This window comes from Salmo trutta, chromosome 22, assembly GCF_901001165.1.
Source record: "Salmo trutta chromosome 22, fSalTru1.1, whole genome shotgun sequence".
Lineage (NCBI taxonomy): Eukaryota > Metazoa > Chordata > Actinopteri > Salmoniformes > Salmonidae > Salmo > Salmo trutta.
In genome coordinates this window covers 41,564,044-41,582,714 of record NC_042978.1, presented here as the reverse complement: position 1 = coordinate 41,582,714, position 18,671 = coordinate 41,564,044, and the positions used below count along the sequence as shown (strand labels likewise).

At 43.3% G+C, this 18,671-nt stretch overlaps 2 protein-coding genes across 2 annotated transcripts in view; both read left to right on the top strand.

The window, feature by feature from the left end:
• The first annotated feature begins 3,753 nt into the window (after positions 1-3,753).
• On the top strand, positions 3,754-13,737 carry c22h1orf210 (chromosome 22 C1orf210 homolog). The gene is made up of 4 exons (XM_029708032.1): positions 3,754-3,899; positions 11,544-11,667; positions 12,175-12,685; positions 12,875-13,737. The coding sequence occupies exons 2-4, from the start codon at positions 11,557-11,559 to the stop codon at positions 13,285-13,287; spliced, it is 1,035 nt and encodes a 344-aa protein (XP_029563892.1). The 5' UTR covers positions 3,754-3,899; positions 11,544-11,556; the 3' UTR covers positions 13,288-13,737.
• Positions 13,738-13,983: 246 nt separating this feature from the next.
• The window catches only part of LOC115158744 (AP-1 complex subunit mu-2), a 45,440-nt gene continuing 40,752 nt past the window's right edge, over positions 13,984-18,671 (top strand). Inside the window, exon 1 of the mRNA XM_029708031.1 lies at positions 13,984-14,161. Coding sequence (XP_029563891.1) covers positions 14,120-14,161 — 42 coding nt within the window. The 5' untranslated portion in view covers positions 13,984-14,119. The remainder of the gene's footprint in view (positions 14,162-18,671) is intronic.

The window sequence follows — 18,671 nt, the reverse complement described above, 5'->3', positions numbered from 1 at the left end:
TCCTTTGAAGCGTGAGTCCAGTCAATCCTATGTTTGGGTACTGTTGTGTCCCCCAATGCTTCCCAGTGGGTTTCTACTCTGAATCAGACTATTGTTATAGCCTGCTAGTTCACATACTGGGTGAAGAACCCAAGCCAAACACTGAAGTGATAGAATCATTGGACAAATCACTTTCCTCACAGAGCCCACAGTTTCTGGCGGTTTCCACCTCAAAAAGAAAGTGATTGTTCTTGCAATTGAATACAAAGGTCAAAGTTCTAAATTCGTCTTTCCAAACTCCAGACTAGCTTTTGGATAATGAATTCAAGCAATTGAAATGTAACAAAAATTGCAGTTATGACCTTAGGCACCTAAAATAAAGAAAATATAGAACATTATGTGTCTTCACCTATTGTGTAATATGTGGGAGCCAATGTAATATCCAGACAGCGCAACTTGGACGTAGCATGGTAAATTTAAATCTGTCTACGTCCATTTCACATGATATGTGTAACGGTCGTCGTATGAAAGGGACCAAGGCGCAGCGGGTTGAGTGCTCATTTTAACTTTTAATTTAGAACACTGAAAACACAAAACACACGAATGCACAGTAATGCAGGCTACACACAGCAATGCACAAACCACTTCCCACAAAGGGACAGGTGAAACAGGGCTACCTAAGTATGACTCTCAATCAGCAACAACGATGTACAGCTGTTCCTGATTGAGAGCCATACCAGGCCAACACAAAGAAATACACAACATAGAAAACCATAGAAATAAAAAACAAGAACATTACCCAAAAACCCCGGAACACATAAATCAAACACCCCTCTTACATAAATACATATACCATTAAACCCCAAACCACATAAAACAAATACCCCCTGCCACGTCCTGACCAAACTACAATAACCCCTTATACTGGTCAGGACGTGACAGTACCCCCCCAAAGGTGCAGACCCCGGATGCACCTCACACAAAAATAAACACAAAATAAACCCCCCCAAACTAAAGGGAGGGAAGGGAGGGTGGCTGCCGTCACCGACGGTTCCCGTGCTACACCCCCCCTCCCCAATCCTCCCACTGTGGAGGTGGCTCAGGCTCTGGCCTTAGTCCACCACCTAACCTGTCCACCCCCGCTGAATACCTCTGGCTGAGGCACGTCGCTGTAGACCTCGGGCTGAAGCACTTCGCTGTAGACCCCAGGCAGAAGGATGATTCTGGGAGCTCCGGACTGTGGGCTGTCTCACTCGGTTCCGGACTGTGGGCCGTCTCACTCAGTTCCGGACTGTGGGCCGTCTCACTCGGTTCCGGACTGTGGGCCGTCTCTCTTGGTTCCGGACTGTGGGCCATCTCTAGACGGGGCACTGTCGTCGGACACTCTGGACGGGGCACAGTTTCCGGACGCTCTGGACGGGGTACTGTCGCCGGAAGCTCTGGACGGGGTACTGTCGTCGGAAGCTCTGGACGGGGTACTGTCGTCGGAAGATCTGGACGGGGACTGCGCACTGAAAGCCTGATGCGTGGGGCTGGTAGTGGAGGTACCAGACTGGATACAAGCACCCCAAGGCTAGTGTGGGGAGCAGGAACAGGACGAGTTGGACTGGGCTGACGCACTGGAGGCCTGGTGCGTGGGGCTGGTACTGGAGATGCCAGACTGGATACACGCACCCCAAGGCTAGTGCGGGGAGCAGGAACAGGACGAGTTGGACTGGGCTGACGCACTGGAGGCCTGGTGCGTGGTGCTGGCTTTGGATGTGCCAGACTGGAAACACGCACCTCAGGGCTAGTGCGAGGAGCGGGAACAGGACACACTGGGCCGTGAAGTCGCACTGGCGGTCTTGAGTGCAGTACTGGCACCACCCTTACTGGCTGGATGCCCGCTTCCCCCTGGCAAATACGGGGTGCTGGCACCGCGCACACCGGCCTGTGAATGCTCGGCCTCGACGCCGTGCGCATCACCCCATAGCACGGGGCCTGACCAGTAACAAACTGCCTCCGATAAGCACGGGGAGTTGGCTTGGGGCTTAACCCTGGCCCAGCCAAACTACCCGTGTGCCCCCCCAATTTTTTTTTATTGTGGCTGCCTCTCATGCATCCTACGTTGGGCCCGCTCTTCGCTCCACTTTCGCCGTTCCTCCCTCGCTGTCTCCACCTGTTTCCATGGCAGGGTATTGCCCCCTGCCATTACCTCCTCCCATGTCCAAAATGTCCTCCACTCCCTTCTCTCCCTGGCCCAGGATCCTTCCTCTTCCTGGGCCCACTGCTTGGTCCTTTGGTGGTGGGAAGTTCTGCTAACGTTAGCTAGGCAGCTAACGCTAACGTTAGCTAGGCGAGGCGGCTAACGTTAGCTAGGCTAGGGGTTAAGGTTAGAGGAAGGGTTAGCTAACATGCTAGTAGGTGCTGAGTAGCTAAAAAGTATTAGCAAAGTTGCTAATTAGTTAAAATGCTGAAGTTCTCTGTGATGAGACTCAAACACGCAACCTTTGGGTTGCTGGACGTTTGTGTTACACACCCACCAATCCACCGTGGCATACCATCCTCCTTTTGTTTTTGGCTTGTAACCATACCAACAGTAACATATCAAACTAATTTCAGTGTCCAGGATTTACTTTTACTATGTTACATCTAGTCTATGAGACCAGGCTGAACAGTGAAAAATAGAAGTCTCTTAATGACATTCTAAGTACCAAAATAAAATACAGCCCAGACTGTCTGCTGGATTGTTTGTGTCCTAGCCTCTCCCTGTCCCCCTCTCCATTGTAATGTACTGTACTGTACACACGTGTTATTATTTCCCCTGCTTTACAGAGGCAGTGAGGCCATCACAGCTGTCTTACAGAGGGAGCTTGACCACTGACCTCAACTACCATACCACTGGGATAAACAGCAGGAGTCCCTGGAAGTACGGGTGGGAAACCCCACGACTTCACTGCTGAGTGGCCAGTTTGCAGGGTCATGTTCATTAGGGCACACAGTAGCAAATTGTTTTGCAATAGAAGACAAAAACAAGCATTTCTTATTAGACCAGTTCAGGTAGTCCCTCCGTTTGGCGCCTAATGAATATGACCCTGCTGTCCTGCCATCTGCCTCCCCTAATGAGCCAAGGCCTCTAAGGAACGTGCTAGAAGCACAAGAGGATTGGAGGCCTGGAGTGCATACTGCAGGTTCGGCGCAGGGAGCAGGACAGGATGTGGTCCTATTGTTTTCTGGATCCCCTCTTTTCCTTCCAGGGTTGCAGAAGGCCGCTCTCTCTCCCTCAAGGCCCGAACATCTTAAGTAAACAAAAAACACTTCACATGTATCTTGTCTGTTTCCCTCTCTCTGATCCAGATGTTTTGAGAGATAGGGTGGTTTTATAAGAACAAAGCAAGATGTGTCTGTGGGGTGCGCTTTATTAAATGTGCAGTAGCGTCTGTGCTATATCATATCCTGACTGTGGATAGACTATGTTCGTGTAAAAGTAAGCTTATGTAATGTGTAAATGTGAATGTGTATTGACGTGTAAATAACATGGGTTCAGATAACAGGAACAGTGTTTTGTGTGATACTGACTACTATTGTGTATAAACATTCTGACATAAGGGAGGACAAAGCATGTCATTTTATAGCAACCAGGTTGTTATTGAATTGACTATCAACTGATCAGGTCTAGTCTTTTACCATTGGATAAAGGCAAGGGAAAGTAGGAGGGAGAAGCGAGCACACCTATGTAGTTACAAAGTTACTCATTAACTTAAGTCCTTCAGAACACGATTGAGGTGAACGCACCCCTTTCAACCTTTGCACAACATGCCTCCATTTTATAGCAAAGGCGAAATACAAACTTACAGTGACAATGCTGCATTAATGTGAGCTATTAGGAAGAGGACATATTGTTACCTGGGTTTCAGGTACATATAGACCAGGCTGACCAGGTAGGACACTTCTAATGAGCGGACTTTCTCTAAATGTTAACCTTTTGGGCTGTTTTCATTTGTCAACATTGAGATCATATGACCTCCCTGATTCTCTTATTGATCATTAAGTACTGTGGTTACGGTAATACAGTATGTTGGTATATTTCTATGACATACTAGTATAATAACCAAATGCAAACAACCTTTTGATCAATCTCAACTACAGTATATCAGTAATTATGTTTTGATGGCTATTACGAGATATAATACCATGAACGTGGATGAATGAGAGAGAAACGGATATATAGATGCATGTTGCTCAGCCAGGCAGTCGTGCCCACATGTTGATACCCGCCGTTCGCTGTTTTGATCAAATAAGGCTAAACCGTTGACAGCCAACGTCTTGATAATAATGTAAAACATTGTTCATTCGGGGAGGATGATGTGGTGAGGTCTAGTTACATTAACAAGGAGACGCAGGAAGCTAAAGGTCTGTCAAATGCATTACTCTTTGATCCCACTAACCTCTAAAGCTAAAGATATTAGTTTCTGGTGTATTTGTTTCTAGAAGTTGCTTGGCTCTATTGCTGACACTGTGTAGGCCTTTAAACAAATGTTAGAAAGGATTGTGCCTATTGCCAGTTGCTTTGTTTATGACTTGAAGTGGGATTAACAGAGTTGCAGATGTGAAACTCATTAACCCACAACAGTCTAAGCCCTGTCTAAGCCGGGGAAGGGTTCTACTAAGCTATATGGAATTGTTTTAAGAAGGTCATACCAAGGATCATTAGCTATTTGATTTAGAATTTTAAGACCCCTTGAAGTATAAAAAATTATATTAAAACATTATGTGATGAAAATTTTAATTTGGCCTTACTGGTATTAGCCCATACAAACAAATTGAATAACACATTCACTACATGGAAAAACAGATAGTCCCCCAAAGAATCTAAAGGAAGTTTGTTCTGAAGTATCTGTCCTACATTAAATTTGTACATGCATTTTAACCCCTTATTTTTGTCATGAAACAGTCTCCATATATACACTACATGGCCAAAAGTATGTGGACACCTGCTCGTCGAACATTTCATTCCAAAATCATGGGTATTAATATGGAGTTGGTCCCCCTGTTGCTGCAAAAACAGCTTTTCACTAGATGTTGGGACATTGCTGCGGGGACTTGCTTTCATTCAGCCACAAGAGCATCAGTGAGGTTGTGCACTGATGTTGGGCGATTAGGCCTGGCTCGCAGTCGGCGTTCCAATTCATCCCAAAGGTGTTTGATGGGGTTGAGGTCAGGGCTCTGGGCTGGCCAGTCAAGTTCTTCCACACCGATCTCGACAAACCATTTCTGTATGGACCTCGCTTTCTGCACGGGGGCATTGTCATGCTGAAACAGGAAAGGACCTTTCCCAAACTGTTGCCACAAAGTTGGAAGTACAGAATCGTATAGAATGTCATTATATGCTTTATTTCCCTTCACTTGAACTAAGGGGCCGCAACCATGAAAAACAGCCCCAGACCATTATTCTTCCTCCACCAAACTTTACAGTAGGCACTACGCATTGGGGCATGGTGAAGCGTGATTCATCACTCCAGAGAACGCGTTTCCACTGCTCCAGTGTCCAATGGCGGCAAGATTTACACCACTCCAGCCAACCCTTGGCATTGCGCATGGTGATCTTAGGCATGTGTCCGGCTACTCGGCCATGATTAACCCATTTCATGAAGCTCCCAAAGAACAGCTCTTGTGCTGACATTGCTTTCAGAGACAGTTTGGAACTCAGTAGTGAGTGTTGCAACTGAGGACAGATGTTTTTTATGTGCTACGCGCTTCAGCACTCAGCGGTCTCGTTCTGTGAGCTTGTGTGGCCTACCACTTCGCGGCTGAGCCATTGTTGCTCCTAGACGTTTCCACTCCACAGTAACAGCAATTACAGTTGACATGGGAAGATTTAGCAGGGCAGAAATTTGACGAACTGACTTATTGGTAAGGTGGTATCCTATGACAGTGCCACATTGAAAGTCACTGAGCTCTTTAGTACGGGCCAATCTACTGCCAATGTTTGTCTATGGAAATTGCATGGCCGTGTGCTCAATTTTATACACCTGTCAGCAATGGGTGGGGCTGAAATGGCAGAATCCACTAATTTGAAGATGTGTCCACAGACTTTGTGTACATAAGTGTACTTCCATTCGTTTTTTAACTGGTACTGGGGTACCTTCAGAGGAGTCTTGTGAGGCCTGTGGACGTCTTAGAGCAAAACAACTAACATCTACAGCTGAAGTGGGAAGTTTACATATACTTAGGTTGGGGTCATTAAAACTCGTTTTTCAACCACTCCACAAATTTCTTGTAAACAAACTATAGTTTTGGCAAGTCGGTTAGGACATCTACTTTGTGCATGACACAAGTAATTTTTCCAACAATTGTTTACAGACAGATTATTTCACTTATAATTCACTGTATCACAATTCCAGTGGGTCAGAAGTTTACATACACTAAGTTGACTGTGCCTTTAAACAGCTTGGAAAATTCCAGAAAATGATGTTATGCCTTTAGAAGCTTCTGATAGGCTAATTGACATCATTTGTGTCAATTGGAGGTGTACCTGTGGATGTATTTCAAGGCCTACCTTCAAACTCAGTTCCTCTTGGCTTGACATCATGGGAAAATCAAAAGAAATCAGCCAAGACCTCAGAAAATAAAGTGCGGACCTCTACAAGTCTGGTTCATCCTTGGGAGCAATGTCCAAACGCCTGAAGGTACCACGTTCATCTGTACAAACAATAGTACGCAAGTATAAACACCATGGGACCACACAGCCATCATACCGCTCAGGAAGGAGACGCGTTCCGTTTCCTAGAGATTAACATACTTTGGTGCTAAAAGTGAAAATCAATCCCAGAACAACAGCAAAGGACCTTGTGAAGATGCTGGAGAAAACAGGTACAAAAGTATCTATATCCACAGTAAAACGAGTTCTATATTGACATAACCTGAAAGGCCGCTCAGCAAGGAAGAAGCCACTGCTCTAAAACCTTCATAAAAAAGTCAGTCTACGGTTTGCAACTGCACATGGGACAAAGATTGTACTTTTTGGCGAAATGTCCTCTGGTCTGATGAAACAAAAATAGAACTGTTTGGCCATAATGACCATCGTTATGTTTGGAGGAAAAATGGGGAGGCTTGCAAGCCGAAGAACACCATCCCAACCGTGAAGCACGGGGGTGGCAGCATCATGTTGTGGGGGTGCTTTGCTGCAGGAGGCACTGGTGCTCTTCACAAAATAGATGGCATCATGAGGGAGGAAAATTAGGTGGATATATTGAAGCAACATCTCAAGACATCAGTCAAGAAGTTTAAGCTTGGTTGCAAATGGGTTTTCCAAATGGACAATGACCCAAAGCATACTTCCAAAGTTTTGGCAAAATGGCTTAAGGACAACAAAGTCAAGGTATTGGAGTGGCCATCACAAAGCCCTGACCTCAATCCCATAGAAAATGTGTGTGCAGAACTGAAAAAGTGTGTGAGAGCAAGGAGGCCTACAAACCTGATTCAGTTACACCAGCTCTGCCAGGAATGGGCCAAAATTCACCCAACTTATTGTGAGAAGCTTGTGGAAGGCTACCCAAAACGTTTGACCCAATCAAACAATTTAAAGGCAATGCTACCAAATACTAATTGAGTGTATGTAAACTTCTGACCCACTGGAAATGTGATGAAAGAAATAAAAGCTGAAATAAATCATTCTCTCTACTATTATTCTGACATTTCACATTCTTAAAATAAAGTGGTGATCCTAACTGACCTAAGACCTGGAATTTTTACGAGGATTAAATGTCAGGAATTGTGAAAAACTGAGTTTAAATGTATTTGGCTAAGGTGTCTGTAAGCTTCCGACTTCAACTGTAAATGTTCGCGAGAGTCTCGCCTTTCCACAGAGGGTGTGTAGCCCAAATTGTTCAGACGCTACAGACAGAAGTTGGCAGATCGGCTGTACCGACTTCAGTACAGACTTCACCATCACGTTGGTGAGCCTCTCATCTTTCCATAGAGGGGTCATACTAGTTTGTAGGCCACACCGTTCGGACGCTACAGACGATTTTATGAGAAGACCCATTTTCGGGATGTCTGAAGGCCTGACAAACACCTCTCTAACTCTGTCACATCAACAGATGTGCTGGATTGAGACGCATCAAATGCAACCTAACAGATATCTCTAGCTTAAACTGACACATATTTATGTTTTTTTTATTATGATAATTAGATTTCCACGGGGGCACGGACATCGACTCTAGAGGGTTTAAAAGTAAAGAACAACTTAGATTTTTTTTGGTGTGTATTCCACCCTATCCCGAGTAGCAGGTACCCATTGCATGTGTCTAAAACATCTCCCTCAAACAACCTCCCTCTCTGCCTGTTGTTTTTCAAATCCCTGTATGATCAAACCATATCCTTTATTCTTGACAAACAATGGCATCACTTAGCTCCCGCGCAAAATATTCGCTGAACCCAATGATATTTATCTGGAACCATGGATGAGGACTGAGGAGGGGGAAGAAGGCTTGCTCACCTCACCGGCACCACAGAGTGTTACCAGGAGGTCAGACGAAGGATGGCTTTGTGTGTCACTTCCGTGTCCAGAGAGGAGAACGAGGAGTGGGGAAGGAGAGGGAAGAGAGGGACAGGACCCGGGCAACCCATTACAGAACAGAAAGATGTGGCATTGGGCTGCAAGGATGGGAGTGTGTGGCGGGCTGGTCAAGGAGCCCCTTTCAAAGCGTACCCTTAAACATAAAGTACACACACTCATGCAGATGCATGCACACACACACACACACACACACACACACACACACACACAGGGCAAAAACTGGTTGAATCAACATTGTTTCCACATAATTTCAACCAACCAAACATTCAATGTGATGACGTTGAATCAACATGGAAAACTGATTGGATTTGAAAAAGTCATCAACATGAGAGAATTTCTTATTTTTAACCTAAATCCAATGCCATTGTGAAATGTTTTGTTGATTTTATGTTGAATTCACGTTTGTTGACAACTTTTTTTATTTTATTTTTTATTTCACCTTTATTTAACCAGGTAGGCAAGTTGAGAACAAGTTCTCATTTACAATTGCGACCTGGCCAAGATAAAGCAAAGCAGTTCGACAACATAGAAAAACACCGAGTTACACATGGAGTAAAACAACATACAATCAATGATGCAGTAGAAAAAAATAAGACTATATACAATGTGAGCAAATGATGTGAGATAAGGGAGGTAAAGGCAAAAAATGCCATGGTGGCAAAGTAAATAAAGTATGGCAAGAAAAACACTGGAATGGTAGATTTGTAGTTTGAAGAAAGTTAAAAGTTAAAATATAAATAATATGGTGCAAAGGAGCAAAATAAATAAAATAAATAAATACAGTAGGGGAAGAGGTAGTAGTTTGGGCTAAATTAAAGATGGGCTATGTACAGGTGCAGAGATCTGTGAGCTGCTTTGACAGCTGGTGCTTAAAGCTAGTGAGGGAGATAAGTGTTTCCAGTTTTAGAGATTTTTGTAGTTCGTTCCAGTCATTGGCAGCTGAGAACTGGAAGGAGAGACGACCAAAGGAGGAGTTGGCTTTAGGGGTGACCAGAGAGATATACCTGCTGGTGCGCGTGCTACAGGTGGGTGCTGCTATGGTGACCAGTGAGCGGAGATAAGGGGGGACTTTACCTAGCAGGGTCTTGTAGATGACCTGGAGCCAATGTGTTTGGCGACGATTATGAAGTGAAGGCCAGCCAACGAGAGCATACAGGTCGCAGTGGTGGGTTGTATATGGGGCTTTGGTGACAAAACGGATGGCACTGTGATAGACTGCATCCAGCTTGTTGAGTAGGGTATTGGAGGCTATTTTGTAAATGACATCGCCGAAGTCGAGGATTGGTAGGATGGTCAGTTTTACGAGGGTATGTTTGGCAGCATGAGTGAAGGATGCTTTGTTGCGAAATAGGAAGCCAATTCTAGATTTCACTTTGGATTGGAGATGATTGATGTGAGTCTGGAAGGAGACTTTACAGTCTAACCAGACACCTAGGTATTTGTAGTTGTCCACAAATTCTAAGTTAGAACCGTCCAGAGAAGTTATGCTGGATGGGCGGGCAGGTGCAGGCAGCGATCGGTTGAAGAGCATGCTCAACCAATGTAAATTAAAACAAGACTTTGAATTGACATCTGTGTCCAGTGGGCTACTACACACATTGCCTCTTGTGGGCTCCTGGGCTTCCCATAGCTCCCAGGCGTTGTGTTGTTGTGCCTTTACTGCGCGAGGACAGGAAGAGATTAAGAGATGCCCACTCAGGTCTTTACAGCCAACCATGCTGAGCTTAATAGCAGAAGGAGGGGAGGAGAAGAAGCCTAATGGCAGAGCGACCAGCCAGTAGGCCCCCTCTGTGAAAAATCTCTTATTGTATAGAAAGTGTGAACACACACCTGCATAGAAAATGTACAATACATGTGGGAACACAAAACTGGTACTCTTGTCTTTGTGAGAAGATGCCAATAGACATCTTCAGAATGTGCAATGAGTCAGAGGATCTGTATATAACATAATGAGTCAACACTGCATGCAAACAAATGTAAATTAAGCAAATTTGCTTACAGAAGAGCATAAGAGGTCACTGGTTTTAGTTATGTCAAAAAACTGTTTATGTTTCCAACACGATTCTGGTGTGTTTTAGGGCCAGTCATTTTTCCTGGGCAGGTCACGTAACTATACCTTGTTGGAGGCCTATGTCAGTAAGGTTACATTGATTTGGGGTTGTAAACATATAAAACAAGATGTAGAATGAATTCCCAGAGGATAAAGTATGAATTAAAACACTAGTCTCAATTCAGTTCTGGTTATCTAGTTATTACTTCTCAATTCAGTTCTGGTTATCTAGTTATCATTGATCAATTCAGTTCTGGTTATCTAGTTATCATTGATCAATTCAGTTCTGGTTATCTAGTTATCATTGATCAATTCAGTTCTGGTTATCTAGTTATCATTGATCAATTCAGTTCTGGTTATCTAGTTATCATTGATCAATGCAGTTCTGGTTATTATTTTTCAATGCAGTTCTAGTTGTGACTCATTTGTCAGTCTGATTAATACTTAGTTGTGACTCATTTGTCAGTCTGATTAATACTTAGTTGTGACTCATTTGTCAGTCTGATTAATACTTAGTTGTGACTCATTTGTCAGTCTGATTAATACTTAGTTGTGACTCATTTGTCAGTCTGATTAATACTTAGTTGTGACTCATTTGTCAGTCTGATTAATACTTAGTTGTGACTCATTTGTCAGTCTGATTAATACTTAGTTGTGACTCATTTGTCAGTCTGATTAATACTTAGTTGTGACTCATTTGTCAGTCTGATTAATACTTAGTTGTGATTCATTTGTCAGTCTGATTAATACTTAGTTGTGACTCATTTGTCAGTCTGATTAATACTTAGTTGTGATTCATTTGTCAGTCTGATTAATAGTTAGTTGTGATTCATTTGTCAGTCTGATTAATACTTAGTTGTGACTCATTTGTCAGTCTGATTAATACTTAGTTGTGACTCATTTGTCAGTCTGATTAATACTTAGTCTTTGTCTGTCCATCTGTGATTCCTACAGGAAGCAGGGAACCATGGGGTCATGGGGCCACAGCCTGTGTGTGGTTTTGTGTTTCTGGGGAACAGTTAGCAGGAGCATGCTTCAGAGTCGCACTGTTGGCCCGTGTACTGCCAATACTGGCACGGTAAGAAAGACTCACAGCTTTCTTCTTCTCCCCGTTTTCTTCTCCTCTTTTTCTTGCCGTTGTTCAGTTCCAAGCAGTCACGTGAGGAAAACACTATGGGGAATTTCCTGTTTGAGACATTTTTCCTGTTGTTGATCATAAGATAATGTTACCTCTGGGAGTGAAGTCTGATTCCTTACAGGATATCAACATAAGAATTATGTCAAGATTGGGACTCTCTTTAAGTGAATTGATTTGTTGTTCACAACTTTATTTGTTATATATTAGATGGTTTTCTTTATCTTTCGTTTTAAAGTTACATGGAATATTTAGTTATCAGCACTAGACAGTTGCAAAGACTCCTAATTAATTAATTAACACCACCTTTTTTCATTCACCCATATAATGGCTTTAGGGAGAAACTTCCAAAAATCATAAAGTTCATTTTACATTTCTTGATTCTTGCTAAATGGCAACCACAATATGGGAAGCGTTGGTTTGACCAATCTTGTCCATCTCTTCCCCAAGGCATCATTTAACTGCAGTTGGAGGAAACTGGATCATATTCCAAAAGAGATATGGGACAATGCAACCACACTGGACCTCTCCCAGAACCACCTCAACTTAACTAACTCTCAACACCTCAGACAACTACAGAGGTTGGATCAGCTGGTTACCCTCAATCTCTCAGGCAACTACCTCCCTCTGCTGGGGAAAGACAACCTCTGCAGCCTCCCCTCCCTGCATACACTAGACCTCAGTGGCTGCCAATTGACTTCCATAGAGGCTGGAGCTCTGCACGGTTTACCCAGGTTAGGGAAGCTGTTTTTGGGGCACAACAGACTGCAAGTCCCCCTGTCTGTCTCCACTCGAGATATAGTAACTATATCCTTCCTGGATCTCCATGGGAACCAAGAGCTTGAGCGTGGCTCTGATGATTTGACGACAGGAATCAGAAGACCATCTCATAGAAAACTGTTGACAAATGACCGTGAACATCCCACCACAACTCCAACTAACCCAATGACTACAGCTAATGGTAAGGATCTCATAACAATTTACTTCTGCCTCATATCATCTAATTTATATGTAGTTAAGTCATATCATATTATTATCAGCTGTCATAGAATTCTTTGAAGCTTACTCAAGCGGTCTTGGCTGTTATAGCTGTGATGTAATTCATAATAATGATTTGAACAGTAAAACCTATTCCCCTCTCGCCGAACAGGCACAGAGTCGCCTGGTCAGAGCCGCCCCTCCCACAGTTGGCAATATTTGGTGGCAGTCCTTGTTACGGCCATCTCCCTCTCCCTCCTCATCGCCAGCCTGGCCAAATGCCAGCTGGTCCGCCGCTACCTAGCCAGCTATCGCCACACCCGTCTGACCGAGCAGGACACAGCCAGCCAGTGTGACCCCAACAGTCTGGAGGTGGGCTTCTCCATGCACAACCATGGGGGACAGGCACAGAGCCCCCACCCTGCTGCTGTCCTCCAGGGAGAGATGGACACAGAGGATGAGGAAGATGATGATGGCTTCATAGAGGATAACTACATACAAGCCAGCGAGAGGGAGAGGGCTAAGAGGGCACTTGAAGTGGAGGAAGAGGAGGAAGAGGATGGGATGGACTTTACCATTGGCTAGGAAGAAAGGGAGAAGGTGGAAAGATAGGGGAGAGAATGAGAGAGAGAGAGAGAGAGGTCACTATCCTATTTGGACACTGATTGGGACCAATGCAGATATTAAATATAAGCATGTCTATTTCCATCATCTTTAGAGGGAAAAAACAGTCACAGAGACAGATGAATACAAAACTGACAATAGCAATAACTCAATTTAGCTCCGCAATAGGGCACCTTGGTTTGTGTCTTTCAATGGATTTCAAAATTGGGCTAACTGTTTGTACGGACTTTGATAGAAATTAGTTAGAACATTATTATTTAAAGTGGGTCAAATAATCAATCAATCAATTTGTTTTTGAGTTCGATTTTTTAAGTTCCAACTCAGTTTTACCAATGAAATTGATGTTGTTTGAGTGTGCCTGCACTCCATTTTGTTACATTTGTAGATAAAATAAAACGTTTTAAAATTCAATAGCGCACATGTTTTTCTTTCTGTAGAAAAATACATACAATTATCTTGAAACAGTTAGGCATATGCGTCAATCTATGATAATGTATAGCAATACTTTATATAGTACAATAGACAAACACGCCTGATAGTAGCCTATGCTTAACTTAAGCAGAATAGAAGAGAATCGATACCATATGTAGACCTAATAATTGATGTAGGATTGGTTTTGCATGCTCTGTTGCGTTGAAAGCTGCTTGACAGGTCTGACGACGAAATACTACCCGGAAAGAGCAGTGGGGTGCATTAGACAACAGAGCGCGAGATGGGAGATGCACTGAATGAAATGCTGTAAGGGATATTCAACGTCAAACATTTATATTTTTTGTGCTATTAGTTTATCAGGATGTCGGCGTCTGCTATATTCATCCTGGACCTTAAAGGAAAGGTAAGCTGAGACTTGACAGTCTACGTGGCACTGGCGGATAAGTTTATAGTTTGACATCGATTAGTCTTGCGTTGCTGTTGCGGTTTTAAGGAAGACTTGTTCGCGACGAGGCTAGGCATCGATCAACAGCGCCTGCATCTGCCAGTGTAGCGCAGAAATCCATGCGTAAAAGCGCACATAAGAAAATGAAAGAGCGGTAGGGCAGGCTATAGTAATATGACATACTTGTTTATATTTTAATATTTACAACTAAATGTATTTGTTTCTCAGAATTCGTCACTAGCTATGTTTCCAATAGCCTGTCCAGGGATTTTTTTGTTGTTGTCGACATTTAAGAAAGTTCTCATAGAAAATAGATTCTACAATTGTCTGCTAAGGTGTTTCCATTGAACTATCTTGTCGACGAAAACAGCTGGACGTACTGACGTCACACCTAAAAAAAAGAAATCGACAAAAAATGAAGTGGTTGATGTGTTTCGATGACCATTTAGGCAAATTGCGCATTAATACATGGGCGACAGCCTGTATGCCCTCCCTATCCGTTTAATGTCTCAGGTATCCCGCGAAAGCCCGAATGGATAGAATACAATAATTGACCATGGTGAAAGTTGCACTCTTTTAGATCTGAAATAATTGGATGGTGAAACTTGCCAACCAACCAGAAAATCGAGGCATAGCAATTCAGGCATTCTTGAAAATCAGGCCAATCCTTATTCTGCAAATACATGTTTTTTGTTGAAACAAAATATTTAGCAAGCAGTAGAAATTTAGAATTAAATGTGGAGTGGAGCTTATTTACTAAACAAAAATATAAACACAACATGCAACAATTTCAAAGATTCTACTGAGTTACAGTTCATATAATGAAATCAGTCAATTGAAATATATTCATTAGACCCTAATCTATGTATTTCACATGACTGGGAATACAGATATGCATCTGTTGGTCACAGATGCCTTTAAAAAAAAGTAGGGGTGTGGATCAGAAAACCAGTCAGTATCTTGTGTGACCACCATTTGCCTCATGCAGCGCGACACATCTCCTTCGCATAGAGTTGATCAGGCTGTTGATTGTGGCCTGTGGAATGTTGTCCCACTTCTCTTCAATGGCTGTGCGAAGTTTCTGGATATTGGTGGGAACTGGAACACGCTGTTGTACACGTCGTCGTACACGTCGATCCAGAGCATCCCAAACATGCTCAATGGGTGACATGTCTGGTGAGAATGTAGGTATGAAAGAACTGAGGCCCATTGTCGTGAATGGCACGACAATGGGCCTCTGGATTTCATCACGGTTTCTCTGTGCATTCAAATTGCCATCGATAAAATGCAATTGTGTCCATTGTCCGTAGCTTATGCCTGCCCATACCATAACCCCACCGACAGCATGGGGCTCTCTGTTCACAACATTGACATCAGCAAACCACTCACCCACACGATGCCATAAACACTAGCTGCCGTCTACCTGGTACAGTTGAAATTGTGATTAATCCGTGAAAAGCACACTTCTACAGCGTGCCAGTGGCCATCGAAGGTGAGTATTTACCCACAGAAGTCGGTTACGATGCCGAAATGCAGTCAGGTCAAGACCTTGGTGAGGACGATGAGCATGCAGACGAGCTTCCCAGAGAAGGTTTCTGACAATTTATGCAGAAATTCTTTGGTTGTGGAAACCCAGTTTCATCAGCTGTCTGGGTGGCTGGTCTCAGATAATCCCGCAGGTGAAGACGACAGATGTGGAGGTCCTGGGTTGGTGTGGAAACACATAGTCTGCAGTTGTGAGGCCGGTTGGATGTACTGCCAAATTCTCTAAAACAACGTTATGGAAGAGAAATTAACATTCAATTCTCTGGCAACAGGTTTGGTAAATATTCCTGCAGTCAGCATGTCAATTGCACGCACCCTCAAAACTTGAGACGTCTGTGGAATTGTGCTGTGTGACAAAACTACACATTTTAGAGTTGCCTTTTATTGTCCCCAGCACAAGGTGTACTTATGTAATGACCATGCTTAGTAAGCCTATTGATATGCCACAACTGTCAGGTGGATGGATTATCATGGAGAAGGAGAAATGCTCACTTTACAGGGATGTAAACAAATGTGTGCACAAACTATCAGAGAAATAAGCTGTTTAAGTGTGTGGACAATTTCTGGGATATTTTATTTCAGCTCATGAAACATGCAACCAACACTTTACATGTTGCGTTTTATATTTTTGTTCAGTGACCAAAATCCACCCCATTTCAAACCCATACAAATTTTGTTGATCTTTAGAATTTATTTTTCGCAGCCTTGCTTTTGTCGAATACACCTGGGAAACCTGACCTCCGACCACAGTAGGCATTGACCACATAGGTATTCCACTTAGTGATCGGATCAATTATATATTTCACATTTGTTGCCAGAGAAATAGAAATCTACTCCAGCGATCTCTGAACCCCAGATGGTTTATATGTACGTCTTCTAAAATTTGAAATAATTTCTTGTCAAATTATAGCGCGTTCACATACAACCATTCACAGCAGACGATGGACTGTTGTCGGGCAGGTTACAGTGTAGCAGCAGTGCAGTCAGTAGTCCGAAAATTTGAGTTTTTATTGGACAAATGTAGGTAGGTCCCTCCCCGTTTCGTTCCGTTTGGATCTGTTTGGTTCGTAGTGAAGACATCGCTGAGGTGTATTCATTACCCCGAATCTGTTGCAAAACGTTTCAGTTTCAGTTGGACAAATTCCGGTAGGTAACCTCCTCGTTTCGTTTGGAAGACCTAATGAATATGGCTCTGGTGTTGTGAATAGAAACATTCCTGGTAAAACTTGTTCTGCAACACCAAAGCGCACCATGCCTATTCAGTATTAGGCTTTACCTGCCAGACTGGTCAGACAACCTTTTCTCTTGTTCTATGCTCATATTTCTTGTTAGACTTACAGTATGTTTATTAAGTTGCTAATTGTGTAATTTACTAACAGATATATCATTAACATGCAATAATAGCCTTATTCATGGGGAGTTGTTTGCATACAAACAAAACATAATAAAGTCTGGAGTACCTGGTCAAATCAAGCCAGCTCAGACAGCAGGGCTGCGTTCAGTACGTTTTTATGTTCTGGAACGTTCAACTGAACGTAAACGGTTGGGTTGTTGGACGCTGTCAGCATGGCCACTGCCCTTTAAATAATTCACTCATTGCTTCAAGCCACACCGCACCACACCCACCAAACAGGAGAAAACATACCTCAAAGTCTGTTCAAACTTACAAGGATGTTTTTGAGAAACATGTCATTCAGGACAAACCATTCCATAGCGTAGCAAACGTTTCGGCGAACTGAACGCACCTCAGAGTATAGTCTAATCACGCAAAAACTGACTTTCCTTATTTGGATGGTCATGTTAATAATATTGTGGAGAAAGGACAAAAGGCCCCACCAGTGCCTGAAGGTGTCAGGGGGAAAGATTACTATCTCATTGGCCCCTACCTGCATCCCTGATAGTGCTGATTAAAGCCTTTCTCTCCTCTCTGCCCTGGGAGCAATCCAATACCTCTTACCCAGGCTGGGCTGTGCTGGAAGCCCCAGCTGCTCCCTGGCTGGAGGGCAAACAGACATGCTTCCAATGTAGCTGTTTCACTGGTTGTCTGTCTCTTGGAGACTAGAGTGGCTGTATACAGGCAGTGTATCCACACTGGTTGTCTGTCTTTTTGAGAGAGGCTGTATACAGGCAATGTATCAACACACTTGTTTGTAGTAGTGAGATGTTATGAATGTAGCTTTATGCTGTACTGTTCAAGTGAATGTTTCACAATCTCTGTCTTTGAAATATATTGTTATGCTGATAAATGGCTACTTTGTTTTGTACTCTGACTACACTCGAAAGTTAAAGAATGGCCACCAGCACACTGATGAATTCTCCCCAGCTCTTTAATTGAGCAAATTTAAACAACGGGAGCATTCATCAGTGTGCAGTGTCTATTCTTTACTTTGTATACCCTGCATCTGCAATTCTGGATGAGTGTACACTACTTTTAAAGTGCACATGTTCTGTCTCAATATGTGTGAAACTACACGATGTACAGATACTGTAGATCTTTCAGGATTAAATATTGAGTTGCCATGTGTGCCTGATTGTCAAACTCTGTCCTTCTCAGCGGTAAAAGGCAAGTTTTTTGGAGACCCTCTGGTAGCTTGATAGATACTCCATGGTTGTTTACCTCCAAATGACTGAGCTGGTTTTCCCAAACGGCACCCTATTCCTTATGTAGACTCTGGTCAAAAGTAGTGAGTCACATAGGAAGAGTGCCCTTTGAGACTGACCCTAAGTGATCGCTAGTCTGTTTATCTTAATTGAGATGTGCCGTCGGTCTCTGAAGATCATACAGACAGTAGTTCATATCGATTGTAAACAATGCCTCATTAACAATGACCAGTATCCTGTTACCAAACAATCTTCCCCTAGCAGAATTGTCCTATAGTTAAGGGGATGTGTGTGTGAAGCAGGCCTAAGGGCCCTCATTACA

What these genes read in the sequence shown, in the direction of transcription:
- c22h1orf210 (XM_029708032.1), top strand. Translation starts at nt 11,557, where the DNA reads ATGGGGTCATGGGGCCACAGCCTGTGTGTGGTTTTGTGTTTCTGGGGA. An exon ending in GTACTGCCAATACTGGCACG is followed by an intron (nt 11,668 to 12,174) that starts GTAAGAAAGACT and finishes CTCTTCCCCAAG; the next exon opens with GCATCATTTAACTGCAGTTG. An exon ending in CCCAATGACTACAGCTAATG is followed by an intron (nt 12,686 to 12,874) that starts GTAAGGATCTCA and finishes CTCGCCGAACAG; the next exon opens with GCACAGAGTCGCCTGGTCAG.